Below are 20,704 nucleotides of genomic sequence, written 5' to 3' on the forward strand. Positions count from 1 at the left end.
TTGGAAGCCAGGGGGGTGACTCTCCTCCACAGGTGTGCTGAATGGCCTAATTAATATTGTTTCCATTATAGAAAAGTTTCATCTATTATTTTTTCCTAGTAGAAACTGAATCTGTATTCAATTTCTATCTAGTACAGTGTCTGGCATATAATAGAAGTTAATTCAATTTCTACTCTGTGTTGGACGCTAGATTCTAGGGATATAGCAGAAAACAAACATAGAAGTCCTGCCCTTATGAATTTTATATTCATTATAAGCCAAGCCTTGATTCTCAAGTTGGCTACACATAAGAATCACCCATATTTAAAATATGGATGTGGACTCCATTCTCACAATGTCTGATTTAGTTGGACTGGGCCCTTGATATCACAGTTTACATTGGGAGGGTGTGGAGTCAGATGAGGGAGTTTCTAAGGCTCTGTGGACAAGATTCTATTCTTTCTAATTGTGCAAATGACCAATCTCCCTCCTGACTCACTCATTGAAGTTGAATCTTTCCTCTATGTATTAGTCAGATTTCTATCACTATAACAAATACCTTGGATAAAGTAACTTTAAAAGAAGAAAGGTTTATTTGGTTTCCCAGGTTAGAGATTTCAGTCCATGATTTGTTAGCCCCCTTTGCTTTTGGATCAGTAGCGGGCAGCACAGCAAGGCAGGAACATGTGGTGGGGCCAGCTTCTCATCTCCTAGCCACCAGGAAGCAAAGAGGGAGAGAGAAAGGGGCTGAGATTCCACTATTCCCATTAAGAGTTCTCCCCAAAGACCTAAGACCACCCACCAGGCCCCATCTCTAAAACTTTCCACCACATTCCACCAGCACCAAGCTTAGCACCAAACCTTTAACACATGGTCCTTTGGGGACTTTCAAATTCCAGACTACAGCATGGTAGGGCCAGGCTGAGGAGAGAAGGAGGGGAAGTATATTGCTTGTTTTTTGTTTTTTCTACAATTTCACTATGGCTTCATGTCTTACTTTTATTGACTTCATTTCCCACATCAGGGGATTTTTCTTCTGAAAGTCAGACTTTGCCAATTGAGGTCAAGCAATCTGGACTTCAAAGATGTTCAGTCTCTGCCTTCAACCTCCCTGGGCTTCTAATCAGTTGTCTTTGACTTTTCGCCTTCTCATTTACTTCCTTGGCTTTGTTGCCTGATCAGTAGCTTCTTCGTTTTCTTTATGGTTCTGATAGATAGCAGTGACCTGTGAGCAGGAATAAAGGACATTTCTCCTTCTAAGGCCTTCTGATATCACCCAGCATCTCTCTCTCTCTCTCTCTCTTTGATCCTCCTCATCATTTTTTTTTCTTTTCTTTTTCTGCAGTGCTAGGGATTGAACCCACGGCTTTGCAGATGCTAGGCCAGTGCTCTGCCACTGACCTAAGTCCTCAGCCTTTCTTCTTTTTTTAATTTTGAGACAGAGTCTTGCTAAGTTGCTCAGGCTAGCCTAGAACTTGTGATCCTCCTGTCTCAGCTAAGCAGCTGGGATTACAAGACTGTGCCACTGCATCTGGACGCCCCCCTCACCACTTTACACCCCCAGATCTATCCTTTATCCCACTCCAACTCTGTTCTTCAAGCTGCTTCTAGACTTTTCTGCCATAATGCCCTTGGGCAGAGAGAGGGTGTCCTGTCATTAAGCTTCTGGGGGTAGAAATTGAACTTTCTGAAATTCACACCATTTTCACCTTTGTCTGCCCGAGAAGCAGACACAATATCAACGAGCATTAAAGACAGGAAGAACCAAAAAAAGATTTTTTGTTTGTTTAATATAAAAAGGAGTTGATTTTCAGTCCCAAAATAGACTGGGCAAGTAGGGACTCGGCTTAATCAGAGGGCTTGGGCTTACATATGCCCTACAAATAATAATAATAATAACATAATAGTACTAATGCTTGTGGTACATTTGGAGCTTGAAATGATCAGTGACATTTCCCCTGATGAGGTTAAACAGCCTGGCTCACGGGGCTGCACATTTGCATAATAAAGATCAGAAGTCACTGCCTTCTACATTTCTCTCAGCACCAGCCACCCGTGTCCTTGATTCTGGGACACCACATCCTAATGTACTTCCATACGCCGTCCTGTGCAGTGATTCTAATCTTTGGCTTGCATGTGCAATGTCAGCTTTTTATTTTTTATTTTTTTCCTGGTCTGGGAGAACAACAAATTATGTTTCTAAATGAGAAGGTGCTGTCTGTAATGGATAATATAATCTGAAAGCGCAGAGGCAACATCTGTGACCCATGGTGCTAACCTAGCAAGCTCTAGTCTATTTTTCCAGCCTATCAGTTGATAGGACCGCATCACTTTAGATATAATAATTAATCATTAGTCAAAATGGATATCCCCATTGGTTCCTTGACTCTCAGACAACCCTGCCTTGCCTGTCTATAAATCAGGGAAATACATTCTTTAATATCCAATGGAATATATTTCCAGGCAGTCTCTCCCTTCTATAAAGAAACAAAACACTTTACGCAGAACATCTGTCATCAGCTGAGAGGGGAAGATGCTCCCAAGGTGCCATTTGAAGGAAAGAAAATGTGGAGCCCAGAGAAAAGGAGTAGTGAATTCAAGATGGTGGCTGAAAAGCCTGAGAAGCATCTTGCAGTGGTGAGCACTTAGCTGGCTAGAACGGTAATGGCAATCAGCCCCTTCCCCATGCAGGCCCTTGGGGCCCTCTCCCCTTTGTTCTGTCTCTTCCTTGTAGCTTCTGCTGGACTCTGTCCTAGCCTGGTAGGTCACACCCTAGCCTGGCCCATTTTTCTCCTTGGTTCTAGTCCCTCTCTGGATCCACAGGAATATTTATAACACTCAATGCGCTCCCAGAAAATAAATGAGCTGCCAAGTATGGTGGAAAGGAAAGTTGATTTGGGAGTCAAGATGGATCGAGGGAATCTGAGGATTACTCCAGACTAACTTGTTTGACTGTGACCTCTGGGGGCCAGGTTCATCAAAGAAGGTGTCCTTAGTGGTTATCAGGCTGTGCCTGCTGAGGCCCCAAATTTCAGTGCCTCAGGGAAGATGAAAGGCAAAGAAGAGGAAGATGTCCCCCAACTTTGACTAGAACATTCCACTTTCATTGTTTTGCCTGAAATTTTTTTTAAAATTCACAAAGCACCCAGTCGGAGAGTCTTTAAAGCCACTCTGTTTCCAGTCCTAGCCACTTCATCCCTGAATGTGGGAATGACTTAGGAAATGCCACTTCATCTGGATCCTGTAATTGCATCTCTTAGTTACTAGGCCAGTGGTTCCCAGAGAGGAGGTTTGCCTCCAGGGGACATTTGGCAAAGTCTGGAGACACTTTTGGTTGTTTTAAGTGGGGAGGAGGGAGATACTGGCGTTACTGGGTGGAGGCCAGAGACGCTGCCAAACATCTCACAAAGCACAGACAATGACTCAACCCCAAATGTTGACTGTGTGGATGTTGAAAAACCCTGTACAAACTGTAAACTGAAGAAAACATGCTAACAGAGGAGCTTCTGATTGGGGAAGACCTCCTGCAGCTTTTTTTTTTAGCCCTGGGTCATTGGGAGGTTAAGTCTAAGCTCCCCTCCTCCCTGGAGCCTTGGATCTGAGACACAAGACCCAAGACAGATGCCCATAGAACTTCTCAGTTTATCTCTAGGGAGAGAATTTGCTTTGCCCAGTTCCCAAGCAGGGGCTGCTCAAGATGCTACCTCGTCAGCTTTACTCTACACAAAGAGCTGGTGAAAGTACCATGAATATTGAACTTCTTGTTCCCTCATTAACAAAAGATTTATTATCTATGATTTTTAATTATTTATGGATTATGTACGGACCAGGAATGATACAAGGAACTATGAACTGAGATCTAACAGTGAATGAAACAAAGTCCGTGCAAGCATCCAAGTCTGGGGCGGGGCTGGAAAGCAGAAAATAAAAACAAATAACTACATGACTCAGTGGGTGATAACGGCTATCCATGCCCCACAGCAGGGTAGGGGCTTTGGAGTGGGAAGAGGTGACCATGGTCTAGTGAGGCAGCATGGGAGCAGGGTTCTGAAGCCTTGTGCATGTCTCGGGGGTAGAGTCCAGACAACAAGGACAGCGAGAGCCAAGGGATGAGTGGACCTCCTTGGGGTGTCCCTGGCAACCCAGAGACTGTGCTGGAGCCAGGAACAATGGGTGATGTTGGAAGGCCACGTCTCCCAGGACCTGGTCATCCCCAGCAGATGTTGAAATCTTACCCTGAAAGAGATGGAAAGCCTTTAGAGAAGTCAGAAATAGTGTGACATAAACCGATTCATGTTTTTTGTTTTGTTTGTTTGTTGTTTTGCTTTTTAAAGCTCCAAAGGCCTTTGAAGACCGAAGTTGCCTTCCCTGGGACCAGGAGTCTCTAAATGTTGACATTTTCTTTTTGCATTTAAAGAACCTATGAACAGCCAAAACATTAGCATTCCTTTTATTACAAAGTTCCTCCTGATAGTCTAACCCAGAGATTGCTATGGCTGATTTTGCAAAATGCTTTGGAATATCTTAAGAAGAATGGAGCAGCGTTCAAGTTTAATAAGACGAATTAATGCAGACTCCATCTCACTTGAATAAAAGAAATTTCTAGCTGTGCACTACTTGTAGAAGAGGGATAGGTCAGAGTGAAATAAAAATTTTAAATTCTGCATTCCAGAAAGACTGCAATCCATAATTAACATGGGAAGTTCAAGACAGGAAGAGGGTCTGACCATCATTTGTTAATTTATTCAGAAATTGCCAGCTCTTCCCAGACAACTTTTCAAACAAATCCTGACACTTGTTTAAATATTTGTTGACTTGATGACCTTTGTTTTGTTTTGGTTTGGTTGTTGTCATTATCGTTGTTAATTAATTTTTTTAAATAAAACAAACATTGTAACAGCAAATAAATGTTGACAGCTTCAACTGTGAGTATCTCAATCAAGCTATGCCTAGGTGTTAAGTGGTGGTTGACCAAAATTGTATCTGTGGGGAAAAAAATCCATTGGCAATATCAGAAATAGTCTCTGAATGTAGAAGGGTTAAGGCCCGTTCTAATCCCTGACCTGTGGTTATTAAAGTAGTGCAATAGGTGTAAAAACATCTGCTTAAGATACAGAGTTTTCAGCAATTGTTTTTCCATTATTTTCCCTCAAATATGTGTTTAGTCTCAAACCCCTTTCCTTCAAGAAGAGGTTGGCTGAAGGATTCTATAGCTGTGCTTACAAAACAAACAAGCAAATAAGTTATTTTAAGATGTTGCATTTGAATCCTTTGCCTCTTTTAAACTTTTAATGGCTTTGTGATTTAGTAACAGTCTTCAGATTAAGTTAACACTTCCTACTCACTCCCTTGGGACTGCTCTGAAGCCAGCCTTCCGGGGACCTTGAAGAACACAGTGACAGAGGGGTTTGATGTGGCTGGACTGTATGGCTATGCTCCAGGCGCCCTTGCCAAGACAGTTGAGTCAAAATGTTGCAGCAACATATCTGATACATGGCAGGAATTGTAGCCAGTGGCTACCATGGCAACTGGTTCCACACGACCCCTCAAGTTGCAGGAAAGTGGGGTGGGGGTGGGGCTGCACAGGGGTGGGAGTTGCCATAGCAAGGGAATGACAGTTGTCTGTGGTCACAGAATTCTCTCTAAATGGGCAAGATTTAAGGACAATATTGAAGCTGCAGGATGACATTAATAGCAATGGCATGTCAGATCCGTTAGCTATGGGTAGACAGCCAAGTGTGCAATCATTTAATATTTACAACAACCAAAAGAATGATCTTGATTCCCTTTTCTCTGATGAGGAAGCCAAGGCTCAGAGGTCTACCTTGTCTTTCTGCAGAACTTCACTCTTTTGCCTGAGCCAGAACCCACCAGGAGAAGAGAAAACGCCTGAGCGAGTCAGAGAGTTCTCTCAACTGCTCTGATGCTCTTCAGGGGAGGCGACTGAGGGCATCCACCTGGGATAAACAGCCCCTCCTTCTACTCTCAGGTGAACCCCAGAGCAGGTCAGCGGTCTAACCAGAACTAGTGGTGAATTAAAGATGGTTGCATATCCTTTGACAACTCACCTGTCAAAAAGGTGAAATTGACTGATCTTCAGTGGGGGCTGGTCCTGTGACTTGCTCTGACTGGCAGAGAGAAGCAGAAGTGAAACCAAGGTGAGGTCCTACGAGATCTGCAGCTTTGGGTTATATGTTCTTGGAACTCTCCCTCTGCAGGCAATGTGGTGTAAGAAGCCACAAAAAAAAAAAAAAAAAAAAAAAAAAGAGCCAGATGGCTTCCCATTTTCAGCAACAAGCCTAGCCAACAGCCAACACCACCTGCCAGCCAGGTGAGCCATATCCAGATGTCCCAGCCCCTCAGCAACTCAAGGAGCCTCAGAAAGGCCCAGCTGAGCCCAGGTAACTCCAGAATCAGGAAGGAGAAAAAATGGTGGTGGTAGAGATTGTTTTAAACCACTAAGTTTTAGGATAATTTGTTCTACATCCATAGCCAACACTTTAACATAAGAAAATTGCCCCTTGGACCTGAAGCTCTTGAAGGTGATGTGGCCAGATGAGAACAATGACTAATGAGCTCCGTATTTGCATCTTGGGAGGAAGGTCGTCTTTTAGGAGGGTTGAGTATAAAGGAGGGCTATCTGTGCCCCCGTTGTGGGACAGCACATGTGTTTTCTTTCCAGAGCCTTCCTAGAACATGCTCATTCATAAACACACAGATTACCAACCAGTGCCTCAGGATTGAAGCTGGGGACAGAGTTGCCTAGTCCAGGGTGCAGAAGGAGCTATGCTCAATGAGCTAAAGTAGGCTGTTGAAATAGACACTCAGTCTTTTTAAGAAAATGTTTTTTGTTGTTGAATTGGGGTGTCATGAATGCCTTGCTGTCCTTGGACAGTTACTGAATTCATTTCTTATTAAATTATTGTGAGGACCAAATGTGAAAAACCTACGCTAATTTACCAGTATCCTACCTCTCTGAAATAGGTGCAAGATAACTAAATATCCTTTCCGAATTTCTGGTCAACCCTAATGTTTTGACACTATTTAGATCCCTGGAACCATTGCTAAATCAAAGTGAATTTCATAAAGAGAGGAGATCAGATGGACAGTGTCCGTCCATGAAGGTTTCTTTCTGACATCCCCTGAGAAAAAAGGTAACAGCTGTTCTTCAAACTCTGCTGGTAATGTTTTTCTTTCCAGCCTCACCTTTGGCAAAGGCAAGATGTCTGGTACTTGTGGAGAAACACAAGTCTTTCCATCAAGTGTGAATGGTTGGGAAGTCCCGGATCCATTTACATCTGATAGGGAGGCTCTGCCCTGCTCTAGGGCTTATGTTTTCCCAAAGATGTATTCAACCAGACTCTCTAAACGTTCTTGCTTTGGATTAATTTCTATGGCAGATTTGCCAGACTGCTGAGTTTTCAGCAGACCAAATATACTCCCATTCACCTAAGCAACTGAACAGAGTTCCAACTTGTTTTTTTGAGCCCCAGTTTTGAAAAGTAAACTTCTAGGGTGGTTTAGAGAGGAAAGAGAGGGCTGCAGTTCTTTTTTTATTGCAAAAGCCACAAACCCAACATTACTTCTTTTCAAAGAGTTAGAGGAGATGAGGCTGAGACACTGAGGAGGGGAGAATGTCTATTCCAGCGGGTTCCTCAAGGCAACAGAGGAAGCTTGGTGGCCACAGGAGTCTAGTTAATGAGCAGGTTATACAATATTCATTGTGTCGAGTTTAACTCTTCAAACAGAACTTCTAATTGCAAAAAGGAAAAAAAAGGAGCTAAATTACAGATGTTAAGACAACAAAGCTGGGTGAGAACTCCCTCTGTTGATCAGCCGGGCCTCTCGCTGCCTCCTCCGCTGGCTGCGTGCTGACAGGAGGCGCCGTGAATCCCCATCCTCATCAGGAATTCTCATTAGTCCTGTTTTGACTGAGCCGCTCTGCAGAGTGGAAGGAGGCCACTGGGAGCCCCACCACAAGAGTCCTTTCAGAGGACTGCTTTCCTGCTACCTCTGAAGGAGAGACCCTGTTGTATTCCGCTTGAACCAAAACAAACCTGTTCTCCCCAATCTTCCTGACGTGAACAGTCTCCCCACCGTCGCTCCTGGCGATGGCATCCAAGGCTGGCTCACTGAAGGACACTTCTGTTCGCTTGTGGCAATGCTGAGTATGCAGGTAGCAAAGGCCAGCAGCCAGGGCCATGCCCAGGGTGGCTGACAGACAGAGTAAGGTGCCCAGCTGCTGCGTGCTGAGCTGGATCCCCAAAGGGGCACTGGCACCCTTCTGCCCGACTGCAGGCCTCACAGTCTTGCTAGGGTGTCCCACACCACCTTCTCCCTCCCCTGTCCCCATTCTGGGATCCCTGTGCTCTGACTCAGGTACAAATTTGGCAGAGGGCCTTGATGCCTGGCCACCAGCCACTTGATGCTGGGAAGCACTAGAGATGTGAAAGTCAGGGGTTGTGTTGGATTCCCCCACCCCCCTCCCAGTGGACGCTTCAGAAGACCAGAGACTTCGGGGCTGGGTAAGGTGGCCAGTGTACAGAGCAAGCCTCACTGGTGACCTATTAGAGGCTGTCATCTCATCCTAGAAAAGAAAAGATAAGTTAAAGGAGCTGACCTTCCCCCCAGTTTGCCAATAAACTTTACCACTAATTTGTGTTCCTTTTAGGCCCAACCTCTTGCCTATTCCTAAAAGAGCTGAAAGTAAAATGCCCAAGTAGATAACTCTGCATTTGTTATCAGTGGGGACAGAGCAGCTAATGGAAACCCCACTCAGAGTGTGGAGGCAAGTTACTAGAACAAGCTTCGGATCCTCTAAGAGGTTTCCAAGCCCACAGGGGAACTGCATCATTCCTGGTGCTGAAGGCTTTGAGTATGTTTTTTGAAGGCAGGACCCAGGCAGCAGGGACCGTTTAATCTTGCTGAAGGTTCTAATAAATTCAAACAAGAATATTATACTATGTTTTATTTTGTGTTCCTTCTAAGGCTTCAAAGGAAGAGTAAATCAGGGGGCATGTATATTTTATATTGCCCATTGATCTACCCTCTAAGCCATCCATGTTGTTTCCAGGCTCGTGTTATGAAGGAGAAGTGGAGGAGGAGAGAAAAGGAATTATTAACCACAGCTAAGTGGGCAAACAAATCTCTAAAACCATCCATTTCTACAATTGCTGATAACTTCAGAGATACTGCATAGAAAGCCATGGCTGGTATTGATCAGTACCAAGACACTTCGTATATATCATATCCTTGCCTTCTCTCTTCAGCCGCTAGTCTGGTAGCTCTGTTTTCCTGGAACTTCCCACTCAGGGATCAAAATACCAACCTTGACCTCCACTCACCCTTGAAGCTCTTACCTGTTCATCCCTATCCAAGGGCAGGCACGTTTCCAAGGAATGAAAGCTTGGATCATCCTGAGTCCTAAAGGGAAGAATGCGGGGGCTGAGAAGGGGTCATTAAGTATTTGGATGAAAAAGCAGTATCTCCTACCATTGTTTTAAATGCTGATGGTTTCAGATTTCCCTGGGATAACTCCTGAGTTTGGGGTGAGAAGACAGAAGGGAAAGTGAGGGGTGGGGTGAGTGAGAATAGTAGTAAAGAACTCACCAAGAACTATAATTTATTATTTTACATAATATTTATATATCATACCATAAATATATTTAAATATTAAATGATTTTATTTTACTTATAGCAGCCTCTCAGAGATCTCACCCATCCAAGAAAGGAGGTTTCCCTGGGTGATTATCATACCCAGCTCTTCTGACCAGTAGCCTTGCTACAATAAGGTTTTTTGCACACTTATAAATAAATATGGCTGAGATTTTTTTTTCATCAGACTCCAAGTGCCACAATATTTAGCCTCATCTCACCACCTGTACCAAATGACCCATGTGTTTTGGTTTGGATAGGAGGCGTCCACCAATAAGCTCATGTTAGATGATGCAGGAATGTCCAGAGGTAAAATGATTAGACTTTGAGAGCTGTAACCTAATCACTACATTAATCCTTGAACGGACTAACTAGGTGGCAATGATTGGCAGACGGGGCATGGCTGGAGGAAGTAGGTCGCGGGCTGGCGGGGAGTGTGCGTTTGGAGTTTGTGTTTCCTTCCTGGCCCCTCTTCCCTTCCTGGCTGTCATAAGCTCAGCACTCTCCTTTGCCATGCCCTTCCACCATGGTACTCTGCCTAGAGCAATGGAATCAGCTGACCATGGACTAAACCTCTTAAATCATGAACCCAGAACAAACTTTTCCTCCTCTAAGTTGTTCTTGTCAAGTATTTTGGTCACAAAGATGAAGAGCTGATTAACGCACAACTCCATCACCCATTACCTATGGTGGCTGCTCAGGCTGGAAGCAAAGCCCCCTGAGGAGAACCTCTTGAGGGCCACAAGCCGCTCCAGCCCATGGAAATCCAGGGATGGTTCTAGGATTCGATTGCTGCCTCCCCTGGGTTGCTGGCCATCGCTGCTTGCAGTAGCGATACGTGACGGTGATTGGGACAGAGTCTCTGTGTCCCCAGGCAACTTTGTCACCCCGATACTAGCAGGGACAGGATGTGAACTGTCCTCTTCTGAAGCTCCTGTAAAAACAACAGCAACATCTTTGTGCCATCGCTAAAGTGTGATGGGGCACTGGGAGCTGAGCCCAGGCCTGAAGACACCACAGAGACGGTGAGAGCATTTTCCCCATATTGATTTGTACAAATGTCTACAAAAACAGGGCAGATAGTGGATACTCTAATGTGCCTTAAGAATGGTCATTAAATGTGAGGCACTCAAAAATGTCAACAGGAAGATGATCTGCTCAGTAACATAACCTCCTAACCACGTAGCAAAGCACTGATTTCTCACATCTCTTTAGGGAGGAAGTCACTGGCTCTTCTGGACTTGTAAGTTTTTAACTGCCACCACACAGGGAATAGAGAAGCCACTGGACCACTGTATTTTTGTTTTCACCTCTGCCAGAAACTCTAGCTAGAAGAAAAGTAGAATCCACAAATTAGATGTCTTAAAACCCTAGATCTTTTGCCATGTGTCTTTTGCCATATATTATTAACACTCTAAATTTCCCTGGTGATGATAATGACTTGAGTGTCTGTTATGGGCAGAGGCGAGACCACTGACCTCCACTGCCCTCCACCAGCTGATTTCCCATCTGTGACAGTCTAACACAGGGCTCAGAGCATTAGAAATAGCTGCAAATAGGGCAGCAAGCAAGCAAGGGCTCCTTCTGGAGTCAGATTATGATCTGGGCTCCATGTTCCTCTCTGCTAACTCCTAGCTTTGGGCAAGTCTTCCCAGAGCATTAGGTTTATTTGCAAAATGGGGCCAATAACAGAACCCATGGTTCAGAACTGTTGAGGGACGACATAAAATAATTGAAGCACTGTGGTTGGCACACAAGCAGCACTGAGTAAGGGGTAACCACAGTCATGGTTTAGATGATAGGATTGGCGTAGACCAAAACAGTGTTGGCAGAGTTCATCTGGCCAGTGTTTGGTGCCCCTTTTTTTCCAATGTTTTCATCATTCAAAAACACTGAGGAGAAGAACAAAGTAGTATAACCCAGGCACATACAGCAACGGACAGTTTGGAATTCTGCCTGAACTCAAATTGCACTCAGATGTTGTGGACAGACCCAATGCATGCTGGGAGTTTTTCTGGTGTCTGGGCATGCAGAATTGAGGCAGACTCGTGATTATTGTCCCTTAACTCAAAATCTAGGAGGTGAGATTCTACATGCTCAACTTACGAAGTATAAATGTGAAGAGGACTTCAATTCCAGAGCTAGGGAAGCAATTACTTTTGCTGCTATGGTCTGAAGTGTGTTCCCCCAAATTCATGTGTTGAAACCTAACCTCAATGTAGTGGTGGGTCTTGAAGAAGGTGATTAGCTCATGAAGGCAGCACCTTCACGAATGGAATTAGTTCCCTTACAAAGAGGCCTGGGGGGCTTTGTTTAGCCCTTCCATCATGTGAGGACACATAGAAGGCGCCATCTATAAGGCTTGGTCCCTCACCAGACACTGCTGGTACCCTGATCTTGAACTTCCAGCCTCCAGAATTGTGAGCAGTGAATTTCTGTTGCTTAGAAATAACCCAGTCAAAGATATCTTCTGACAGCCACCTACATGGAGAAAGACACTAGTCTACCAAGAAGTATGAGAAAAACTTTTGTCACAGAGATATTTGAGCTGGGTCCTGCTAGCAATGTAGATCATCATGAGGAACCGCCCATGTTGAGGGAATCCCAGAGGGAAAGCTTGAAGTAGAAGAGTCAATCATCCCCAGGGGTGCAGTGGGACCCCAAAATGTCCTGAGGGTCTGTGGCAAATATGTTTGAGAAACACAATGTACTATTTTTCCAATTTCAACAAGTCTTCATTGACATATAACTACTGAAGTCTTCTTATAGTTAAGAAATCTATTTCATTTTATTAGATGACCCTCCAGCACGCGGGCACACATACACACACACACACACACACACATACACCCATGCTCCTTCTTCCTTTGGGAATCACTAGGGTTTGTGTAGAAGAATGGGCAGGAAGGCACAGTCAGAAGGGGAGGAACACGGCTGGTATAATGAGAAGTTTCCCCCATAAGCGGCTTAGACTAGCATCTGCGACCCCAGGAAGGACCAGTCTAGTGGGACAGGCAGGTATCAGAGAGACAGAGCATTCAATGTGACGCTTCCTCCTGATGACTCTCTTTTATTCATGTCCATATTAAAACAAACATGGTTGTGCTTGGGGCTAGATGCAGCATTTTCCTGGTTTATAAAGTAAAACATGAGACTTCCGCCATGTTGGTTCTGCAGGGTGTTCCCTGGGCCACCTCTCAGACCCTGAGTTCTTCACTCTGCTTCCAAGAGTGTGTTGGCAGAAAACTGGAGGAGCTGTTCTGGGGCAAGAGTAGAAAACAAAGTTTTGGGGACAGGGACAGAAAAGGGAGGGTGGCCCTTGATTGTCCCTGTGCCTGGGTCAGCTACCCTGAGCACAGGCAGGGATTTGGATGGATTTTGACTTTAATGTATCAACTAAGAATTTTAAGGAAAGAATCAAGAACAAAGGAAACTGGGATTGAATGGGTTAAGGATGGAAACTTCTGTGGAGGCGATTGGGTGTTTTCATGAGAGCGTCTGCTTAGCACCCTTAACTAGAAATAGATAATGAGAAGCGGCTCCATGTCACAGGATGCTAGGGAGGTCAGGCCTTCTCTGTCTGGTTAGGGGTTTTTGGTCGTTTGTTTTGTTCTGTTTCTTTTTTGTTTTTTTCAGAAGTTCATGGGCCAATGGAGGATAAAATCATGCCATAAACCAAGGGAAAAGTTGATTCCTATTGAAATAGTCTCTTATTCTTCATTCTGTTCTCCAACCCAGGCTGCAGAGAGCCATCTGCCTACCATGGAAAGTAACAATAAAAACTGGATGAGGTTTTTTTTTTTTTTTTTTAAAAAAAAGAAAGAAAGAAAGAAAGAAAGAAAAATAGCTCATTTCTTCTTGGTGCTCCCTGTGTAGCTTCAGGGGACTAAGGAAATCCTATGCTGACCAGCAAAGATGAAGGTAGAAGGGTCTTGTCATCTTTTGGTTTTGCAATGCAGCCCTAACTGTCCCCCCACAGCCCCACACACCAGGGTTTATCTAAATTTGTTGGGTTGAGCCAGAGGAAGTGTGTTGGGTTGAGCCAATGAAGCAACCACGAGCAGCCCCCCCTCTCACCACCCAGTTATCGCGTTCCATTCCTGGGATGGGCTGCAGCCACTAGAGGCAGGTGTTTATTGCTTGTTTTGCAGGGACAGGAAACTGGCAGTAGTCACTTGTAAGTGAAAATAGATCACTGTAAATAACGACGGCAACCAGATTGTAAGCACAGTGGTCAGCTGTACCTGTGGCTGTCCCTTCAGAGTCATCCAGCCTTCGCCCAGGGCTTGGCACCAGCGTCCCCAGCACAGCGCGGTGGTGGTCATCAGAGAGGGCACTGCTAAGTGTCTGTTGTGACACAACAGCTGATTCAATCCTTGCCCAGTAAACAAAATACGACTGGACTACTGATAAACTGTGGGAAAAGAGCAGAGTGAGTCATGATTTAGTTTCCCCTAAATAATACCCTGGTCCATCCGAATAGCAAGTTGACAACATGCTGGACACTAAACCTAAATGTTTGGAAGAACTCGAGAGAGATTGTTTTCTTTTTAAGTGACTTCATTGTTGGATAAAACGAAAACTCAAGAGTTGTAAGTAGTTAGACTAGGAGAGGGTATCTACAATTGACAACCCCCTCCTAATAAATATAGGCATCAAAAATCTCTTTTGGGGGCTGGTAAATCTCTGGCTGAGCAGGTATGAAGCCCTGGTTTCCCTCTCTAGCACAGGTGGGGAAGAGTTCATTTTTTTAAAAAATATTTTTTTTTTAAAGAGAGAGTGAGAGAGAGAATTTTTTAATATTTATTTTTTAGTTCTCGGCAGACACAACATCTTTGTTTGTATGTGGTGCTGAGGATCGAACCCGGGCCGCACGCATACCAGGGGAGCGCGCTACCGCTTGATCCACATCCCCAGCCCCAAGAAGAGTTCATTTTGACTAACAGGTGTTTTCTTGAACTGTTTCGACCCAAGTAAAAGATTGCATCTTCAGCTTTATTTTTAACCCCCACTGAGATACTACTAATTACATCATTAATTATGTTTTCAAAATTCTATTGTACACTGGTAAGATTCTATTGTAATTGTAGATTCTATTGAAGGTTAGAGAGAAATCATTACTATTCAAAATAGCATTTGGAACACACAATGCCTTTCTTCAGTGCAAATCACTTTCACAAACGTTATTTATCCTTCCAAAATTTTCAGGGAGGTAGGTATTCTTGGCGAGTATCATTTTTCCCACTTTACGTTTTCCAAGGGCAGTCACAGCAGGACCGTGTGACTCATGCAGCTGAGGTCTCCCAGAGAGAGAAGGAACAACTGGGAGTCCTGGAACAGGCCTCGGTCACCAGTGCGTGGCAGGGATTCCAGGAGGGGAGAGTACAAGGTGACTGTGGGGACGACTTCTGACCCAGTGACGGGGCTCCTTTTCCTGTCATGTGGCGGCAACAGCTTTTAAACCACTTCCTGTGAGCACAGAGCAACTGTGGTGTTGAACCCCAAAATAAGAACGGAGGGGCTTTGCGAGGGAAAAGCGACTGGAGAGATTGAAAGAGTTCAAGTGGCAGAATCCCCTCCCCAACATAAGAACTGAGGCCAGGACAGAGGCTGTTACACCCAGCATCCAGCAGGCCCCTGCCTGACCACATGGCAGCCCTGTGAGGGCACAGTGTTCTCTTCCTGCTGTCCTGGCCTCCAGGAAGGGATGGAGGAGGGACAGCATGGGGTGGGCCATGACCCTTGTCTCTGGCTCCCAGGGCAGAGGGCAAACATGGTGGAGAGGCCTCCACCCTTGGGTGCAGTCTCCCTTCTGTATTTCCAAGGATGTGGGGGAAAGAAACTCAGGGACACACTCCCCTTTCCCGAAGGATGAAAAATTCTTTCTTGGTAAGTGGCAGAATCTCAAAGGAATGATAAATAAGTATTTCATTTGGAGGAATGAAGATAAGTTATGAAGCTTACTCTTACTGGAACTGCCCTAAGTACTCGGCATGCATTGCTTTTCCTCCTTACACAACCCTAGGAGGTGGATGGTATAATCAGGATGCCCTCCATTGATTTTCTTAATTGATTTTCATTTTATTTATTTATTTACTTGTGACGTCACCCAGACTGGACTCAAGCCGTCCTGTGCCTCAGCTCCCAGGGTACCAGGACTAAGGGATGTGCCACCACACTAGGCTCATTCTGCCCATTTGGTAGAGAACATGCCAAGGCACAGAGACTGCAGTGGCTCTCCCTGGTCCAAGGAAGTGTCCATTTGTCCATCTGCCTCCGTCTCTCTCTGTCCCTCCTCTCCAATCACCAGCTCTTTTGTTCTCTAGTCAGAATTTCCTGGAGAGAAATTCTGGAAAAGGTTGGCTAAGGTTCACCTGCAGCTTGGGGGAGGGAAAGAACACCCCCCAGGACTGTGGATAATGGTGAAGGGAAGCTCTGGGGCCAAAGCCCTGTTTAGTGGCCCTCTGCATAGGCTGTCCGGATTAGGCAGCCGCAGGGACCCTGTCCTTGTTCTAAGGTGGCTACATATGGCAAAGGGGACCGAGGATATGAAGACTCCCCGCCCTGTCCTCAAAGTGGACTCAGAGACCAAGAAACAGCACTGCCCTGACTTACAGGAACCTGATGTCCCCCACAGGCTCAGCAGGGGCCTTCCACACGAAGGAGAGGTTTCTCTTCGGGGACTTGTCAGAGTGGGTGACTGCGTCCGCCTCTTCAAAGCAAGTGATCAGTTGGGAACGAGGAGGAATGAGGACAAAAGTGCCAGCCGTCTGATGATCAGACACCCTCCGAGCCTGCAGCAGGAACCCCATGAAATCCAGACTGCTCCTCACGGTCACTGCCACAGAGAACATTCCGCTCAGCTCCCGTGGTGGGTGATGGGGGTGTTTTCAAAGCTAAGAGTGGAAGACCTGTCACCCTCTCCCAGAAAGTGAGCAAACCATTAGGAGGAAAAACAGTCCAAGTCCTATTTCACACCAAAATAAAGACTGTTTGGACCAAAGGTATGTAAAAATTAAATTAAAAACTAGAAACAATTTTTTTTCTTTCTTTTTTTTTACACATCAGAAATAAGTATACCTCTCTAAGCAAAACCCATTTGCCAAAAGGAAAAGATGAGTAAAGTTTACTATATTTAAAAAATATGGATGGAGATGAAATCAAAATACAGATAATAAACTAAGTCTTTATAACATTTAAAACAGACAATGGCATAGAATTAAGGTGAATCAGTACAAAGATGATCCCTCCCCAAATAACGAAAGGACACTAATAGAAAATAAAACAAACTGGGTTATAATTTTAAAAGCAGTTGTAAATGAGTTACTATTTTGTATCTATCATATTAGCAAATATTAAAATATGAATATGACTAGTATCGGTAGCACTGTGGAAAAATGAGGATATTCATTCTCTACTATTGGACTTAAAAACTGTGTAACATCTTCTGTATTTAAAACACAATTCCTATGATATATCCTACAACATCGATGGACCCTGAAAAAATAATATGGGCAATAAGTCAGATGCAAAATGACATATAAATCCATGTAGGCGAGATACCTAGAGTAAACAAACTATTAGAAAGAGGTGAGCAGAGGCTGTGTGTGGCAAGAGGGTGCCAGGGATTGAACCCAGGGTCTCATACATTTTTAGCACATGCTATAAAACTGAGCTACACACACCCTCATCCCTGTATTTTATTTTTAATTTTTTTTCATATTTTTATTGGTGCATTATAGTTGTGTATAATGGTGGAATTCATTACCACATATTCATGCATGCACACAATATAACCATATAATTTGGCCAATATCATTCCCTACTGAATTTTATTTTTAAAGATTTTTATCATATATATTTAAGGTATATAACATGATGTTTTGATACACATTGCAAAATGGTGACCCTAAGTCAAGCAAATCAACACACCCATAATCTCACAAGTGTTAACTGATGGGTGAGTTTTAGTTTTAAATAATGAGAATAATTATATTTTTCACAACCAATACAATATTGGGGTACCATATTTCCATCTATGATATTTATCTTATGATAAGGACAAGATCGCGTTTTATAATAACATTACTTTGTTCTCTTTTCAGAATTGCTACTAATACAGAGATTCGTTATCCTGTGGTTTCCATGACACAAAAATTTCATGCTTAGTGTTGGCCACATAATTGCTTCTTAGGAATAAGCCAAACTTCAGTTCAGGAGGTTCCTGCCTGGGGTAAACACAACTGAGAGGACCCCCCAGGGCTCCGGGGCTCCTAGAGTGTCTCCAATCCTCCCATACCTACCTGGAATCTTGTCACCTGGTGAGTAGGACCTGCTGGTGTGGATGGTGAGGTGGTGGGAGCTGGAACGCTGGGGCTGGGCTTGGATGTGTCTGGGCTGCATATCCTCACACGCCACGGCACTGGCCCCATGGGAGAAGGCAGATGAGCAGGAAGTCAGGAAGAGGGAGGCACAAGCCCAGCCTGCGAAGGTAGCTGGGACCTTCATCCTGCCCTTCCCTATTTAGTGACAAACAAGGGCTTCAGTCCAAATGCTATTTAAGAAAATGATACAAGTCTTTTTGAATGTGACTGACCTGAATCCCTCACTCCCTTTGTACCTGGGATGCTTTTAGTGCTGCCTCCTCAAGGTCAAAATCAAACAGACATGCCAGGCTACAGGAAATGTTTCATTTCCAAACACTTAAAAAAACCACTTTTCTTCTTGTAACTTTGTCATAAGACCAAATTGCCTTTTTTTAGAAAAAAAAAAAAAACATTGATTATTAAGTCAAAGAAATAATACCTGAAAATGTCTGGATCCTGAAGTGAACTCCTTGCAATCTGTCTATATCCAAGGGCAGGGTGGGGGTACTAAGTTATTGTTGAGGCAGACCCCCCCACAACGTTCCAATAAGGGCAAGCGAATGACAGACATATGGGGACTTGAATTAGCGTCTTACCTCTACAATCACAAACTACAGAGTTAAATGCTACAAAATTTCTACCAAATATCAATTATTTAGAAACGGTTAAGTTTGCAATGCTTTGATGATTCCCTTTCCCTTTCTCCTGTCCTTTTTTAGTTATTTCACTACTTTCAGCAAAGAAGATGAGCAGAGAGATCACACCCAAGATGACTCATCCTGTACCTTGTTTAATACGTCTGCAAAGCCTTTGACTCGGGGTAGAACACAATGATGGGATTTGACAGCACCAATACAGTAAATTTCATTTTTGTTTACCACCTCAGATGCCCACCCATAGACAGAATGAGAAATACACAATATAAAGAAGTTACACCTAAAACTAAGGTTAAAGAGCTCTCTGAATTAAATATTCAGGACTTTGGGGTATTTTTAAAAATAGTTCTATGTTCTTATTTTTTGATAGTGTTATACCTAGGCATTTTAAAGTTTAATACTTTGATCTGTGGGACAACAGAAGTCAAAGTCTTCCCCTTTAAAAAGTTGGTTTTTGAAAGGTAAAAATAAAATCCCCCAAATTTAGTGAAACTAGGTATAAAAACAGTAGGACAATCCACACAACCCAAAGGCCAGGTCATCCACCCGTCTTACCCTCCCACAACCATCACAGCCACCACCAGCCGCAGAGAGAGGGGAATATGATCTAACAGATCCCTAGGCTTGTCTCAAGAGTCCTTCAGACAAGGTCTTTCTCTTCTGGATTTGTTTTCCAAGGGGCACAGGTTAAAACCCTGTCCCACGCAACGCCATGTTTGCTGCTTCCTCTAACTGGGAGAGAATGAGCATGAGTTGAGAAGCACAGTCTCATCACAGGCTTCTCAGGCCCTGTTCTTTCACAGGGGTCCCTAGAAAGTGCCTCTGACCCCTTGTTGGTGGCAGAAGGTGGTGTCCCTCCCAAAGGCAGATCACACACGGGGGCTAGGGAGGAAGGGAGCGAGTATGACATCCCTTCCACAGCCACAGTCACAAATCTCACCCCTCCCAACCTCAGCTAGTGGGGTGTTTCCCACCAGCGCCCATCTATCTGAACCCCCCCAAAACCATCCACTTACCTAGGGAGACGCTTTCCTTCAGGCTTGATGGAGCAGTTTCCCCCCTCAGAGTTGCAAAGTCACACTCTTTAAACAAAAGTCCTTTCTTCTCCTTCAGCCATGTCTCTAATGAGGAGGATAACAGCTGTTACCACTAATCCTCAGCATCTACAGGAAGCATCCCTCAGGGTCCAAATTCAGCCTAAATCATATTAGTTGTCCCTAAAGCCATGATCTCACACACAGTTTCCAGCCACATCTTCGTTCAAGCCTGTGTGAAAGACTAGAAAAATCTGGGACTGGTTTTGTACATGACAGGCATCCATATCCTGGGACGAAGCCGGATGTCTCCAACTTGGACTCCCTGCCAAGGGGAAGATGCTTGATTCAAACACTTCTTAGCATTCTCTGCTTCCTCAGTCAATATGGGCTGAAGAAATTAGCCCCGGTGAAGTGGGATTGACACCCCAGAGCAGTGTTTGGTATTAAAAAAAAAATCACATAGTACATTCTTTCCCATATTGATGGCACTGAAGTTGGATTTCACAAACTTGCTGTGCATTTAAAAATCACACAGAACATTTGATAATAGCACACACCCTATAGGTGGCTTTTAAAGTGGGGTCCTGAGAGTATAATATCAGCATCACCTGAAAACTTGCAAAGGTGACAATGGAAATAAAGAAAGTAGAATGGACTAAGGAGATCGTTTGTAGGCAGACTTAGTGGGGTTTGGTAGCTGACTAAATGCAGAGAGTCCAAAAGGTAATTCTAGAATTGATGGTGCAGAGAGATATGAGCTGGGGACTCCAGAGAAAGCAATGGTCTGATCACTAAGCCTAGTCTCTACATCAGAAAATTTGAGACTCTCTACCCTACAAACACTCAGGGAAGTGGACCTTCCTTGGCCTAGGACTCCAATAGCCACCCCCAGCCCCACTGAATTCCAACCAATCAAATTTGCTTCCTCTCAGCCTCTGTCGTAGGAGGATGGAGGGAATCTCAGTCTCCCATTGAGTCATGAGAAAATCTAGAAGACTTAAATTATTAGGCT

The 20,704-nt window shown here is 44.3% G+C and overlaps 1 protein-coding gene across 1 annotated transcript; it reads right to left on the minus strand.

The window, feature by feature from the left end:
* Positions 1–7,519: 7,519 nt before the first annotated feature.
* Reeld1 (reeler domain containing 1) lies at positions 7,520–19,940 on the minus strand. The gene is made up of 7 exons (XM_046459121.2): positions 19,672–19,940; positions 17,937–18,152; positions 16,249–16,471; positions 13,878–14,047; positions 10,318–10,567; positions 9,339–9,402; positions 7,520–8,566 (listed from the first exon to the last, which is right to left on the minus strand). Exons 2-7 carry the CDS (start codon positions 18,139–18,141, stop codon positions 7,883–7,885), a joined length of 1,596 nt encoding a protein of 531 aa, XP_046315077.1. The 5' UTR covers positions 18,142–18,152; positions 19,672–19,940; the 3' UTR covers positions 7,520–7,882.
* Positions 19,941–20,704: the final 764 nt, after the last annotated feature.

The sequence above is a fragment of the Marmota monax genome, unplaced genomic scaffold (assembly GCF_021218885.2).
Source record: "Marmota monax isolate L192 unplaced genomic scaffold, Marmota_monax_Labrador192_F-V1.1 WCK01_AAM20220418_F8-fsc00002, whole genome shotgun sequence".
Taxonomy (NCBI): Eukaryota; Metazoa; Chordata; class Mammalia; order Rodentia; family Sciuridae; genus Marmota; species Marmota monax.

Coding starts and splice junctions, on each gene's coding strand:
- Reeld1 (XM_046459121.2), bottom strand. CDS start 18,141: ATGAAGGTCCCAGCTACCTTCGCAGGCTGGGCTTGTGCCTCCCTCTTC. Junction 9,403..10,317: donor AGCCTGAGCAGCCACCATAG/GTAATGGGTGAT, acceptor TCTTCCCTTTAG/GACTCAGGATGATCCAAGCT. Junction 8,567..9,338: donor CCTTGGATAGGGATGAACAG/GTAAGAGCTTCA, acceptor TTTCTTTTCTAG/GATGAGATGACAGCCTCTAA.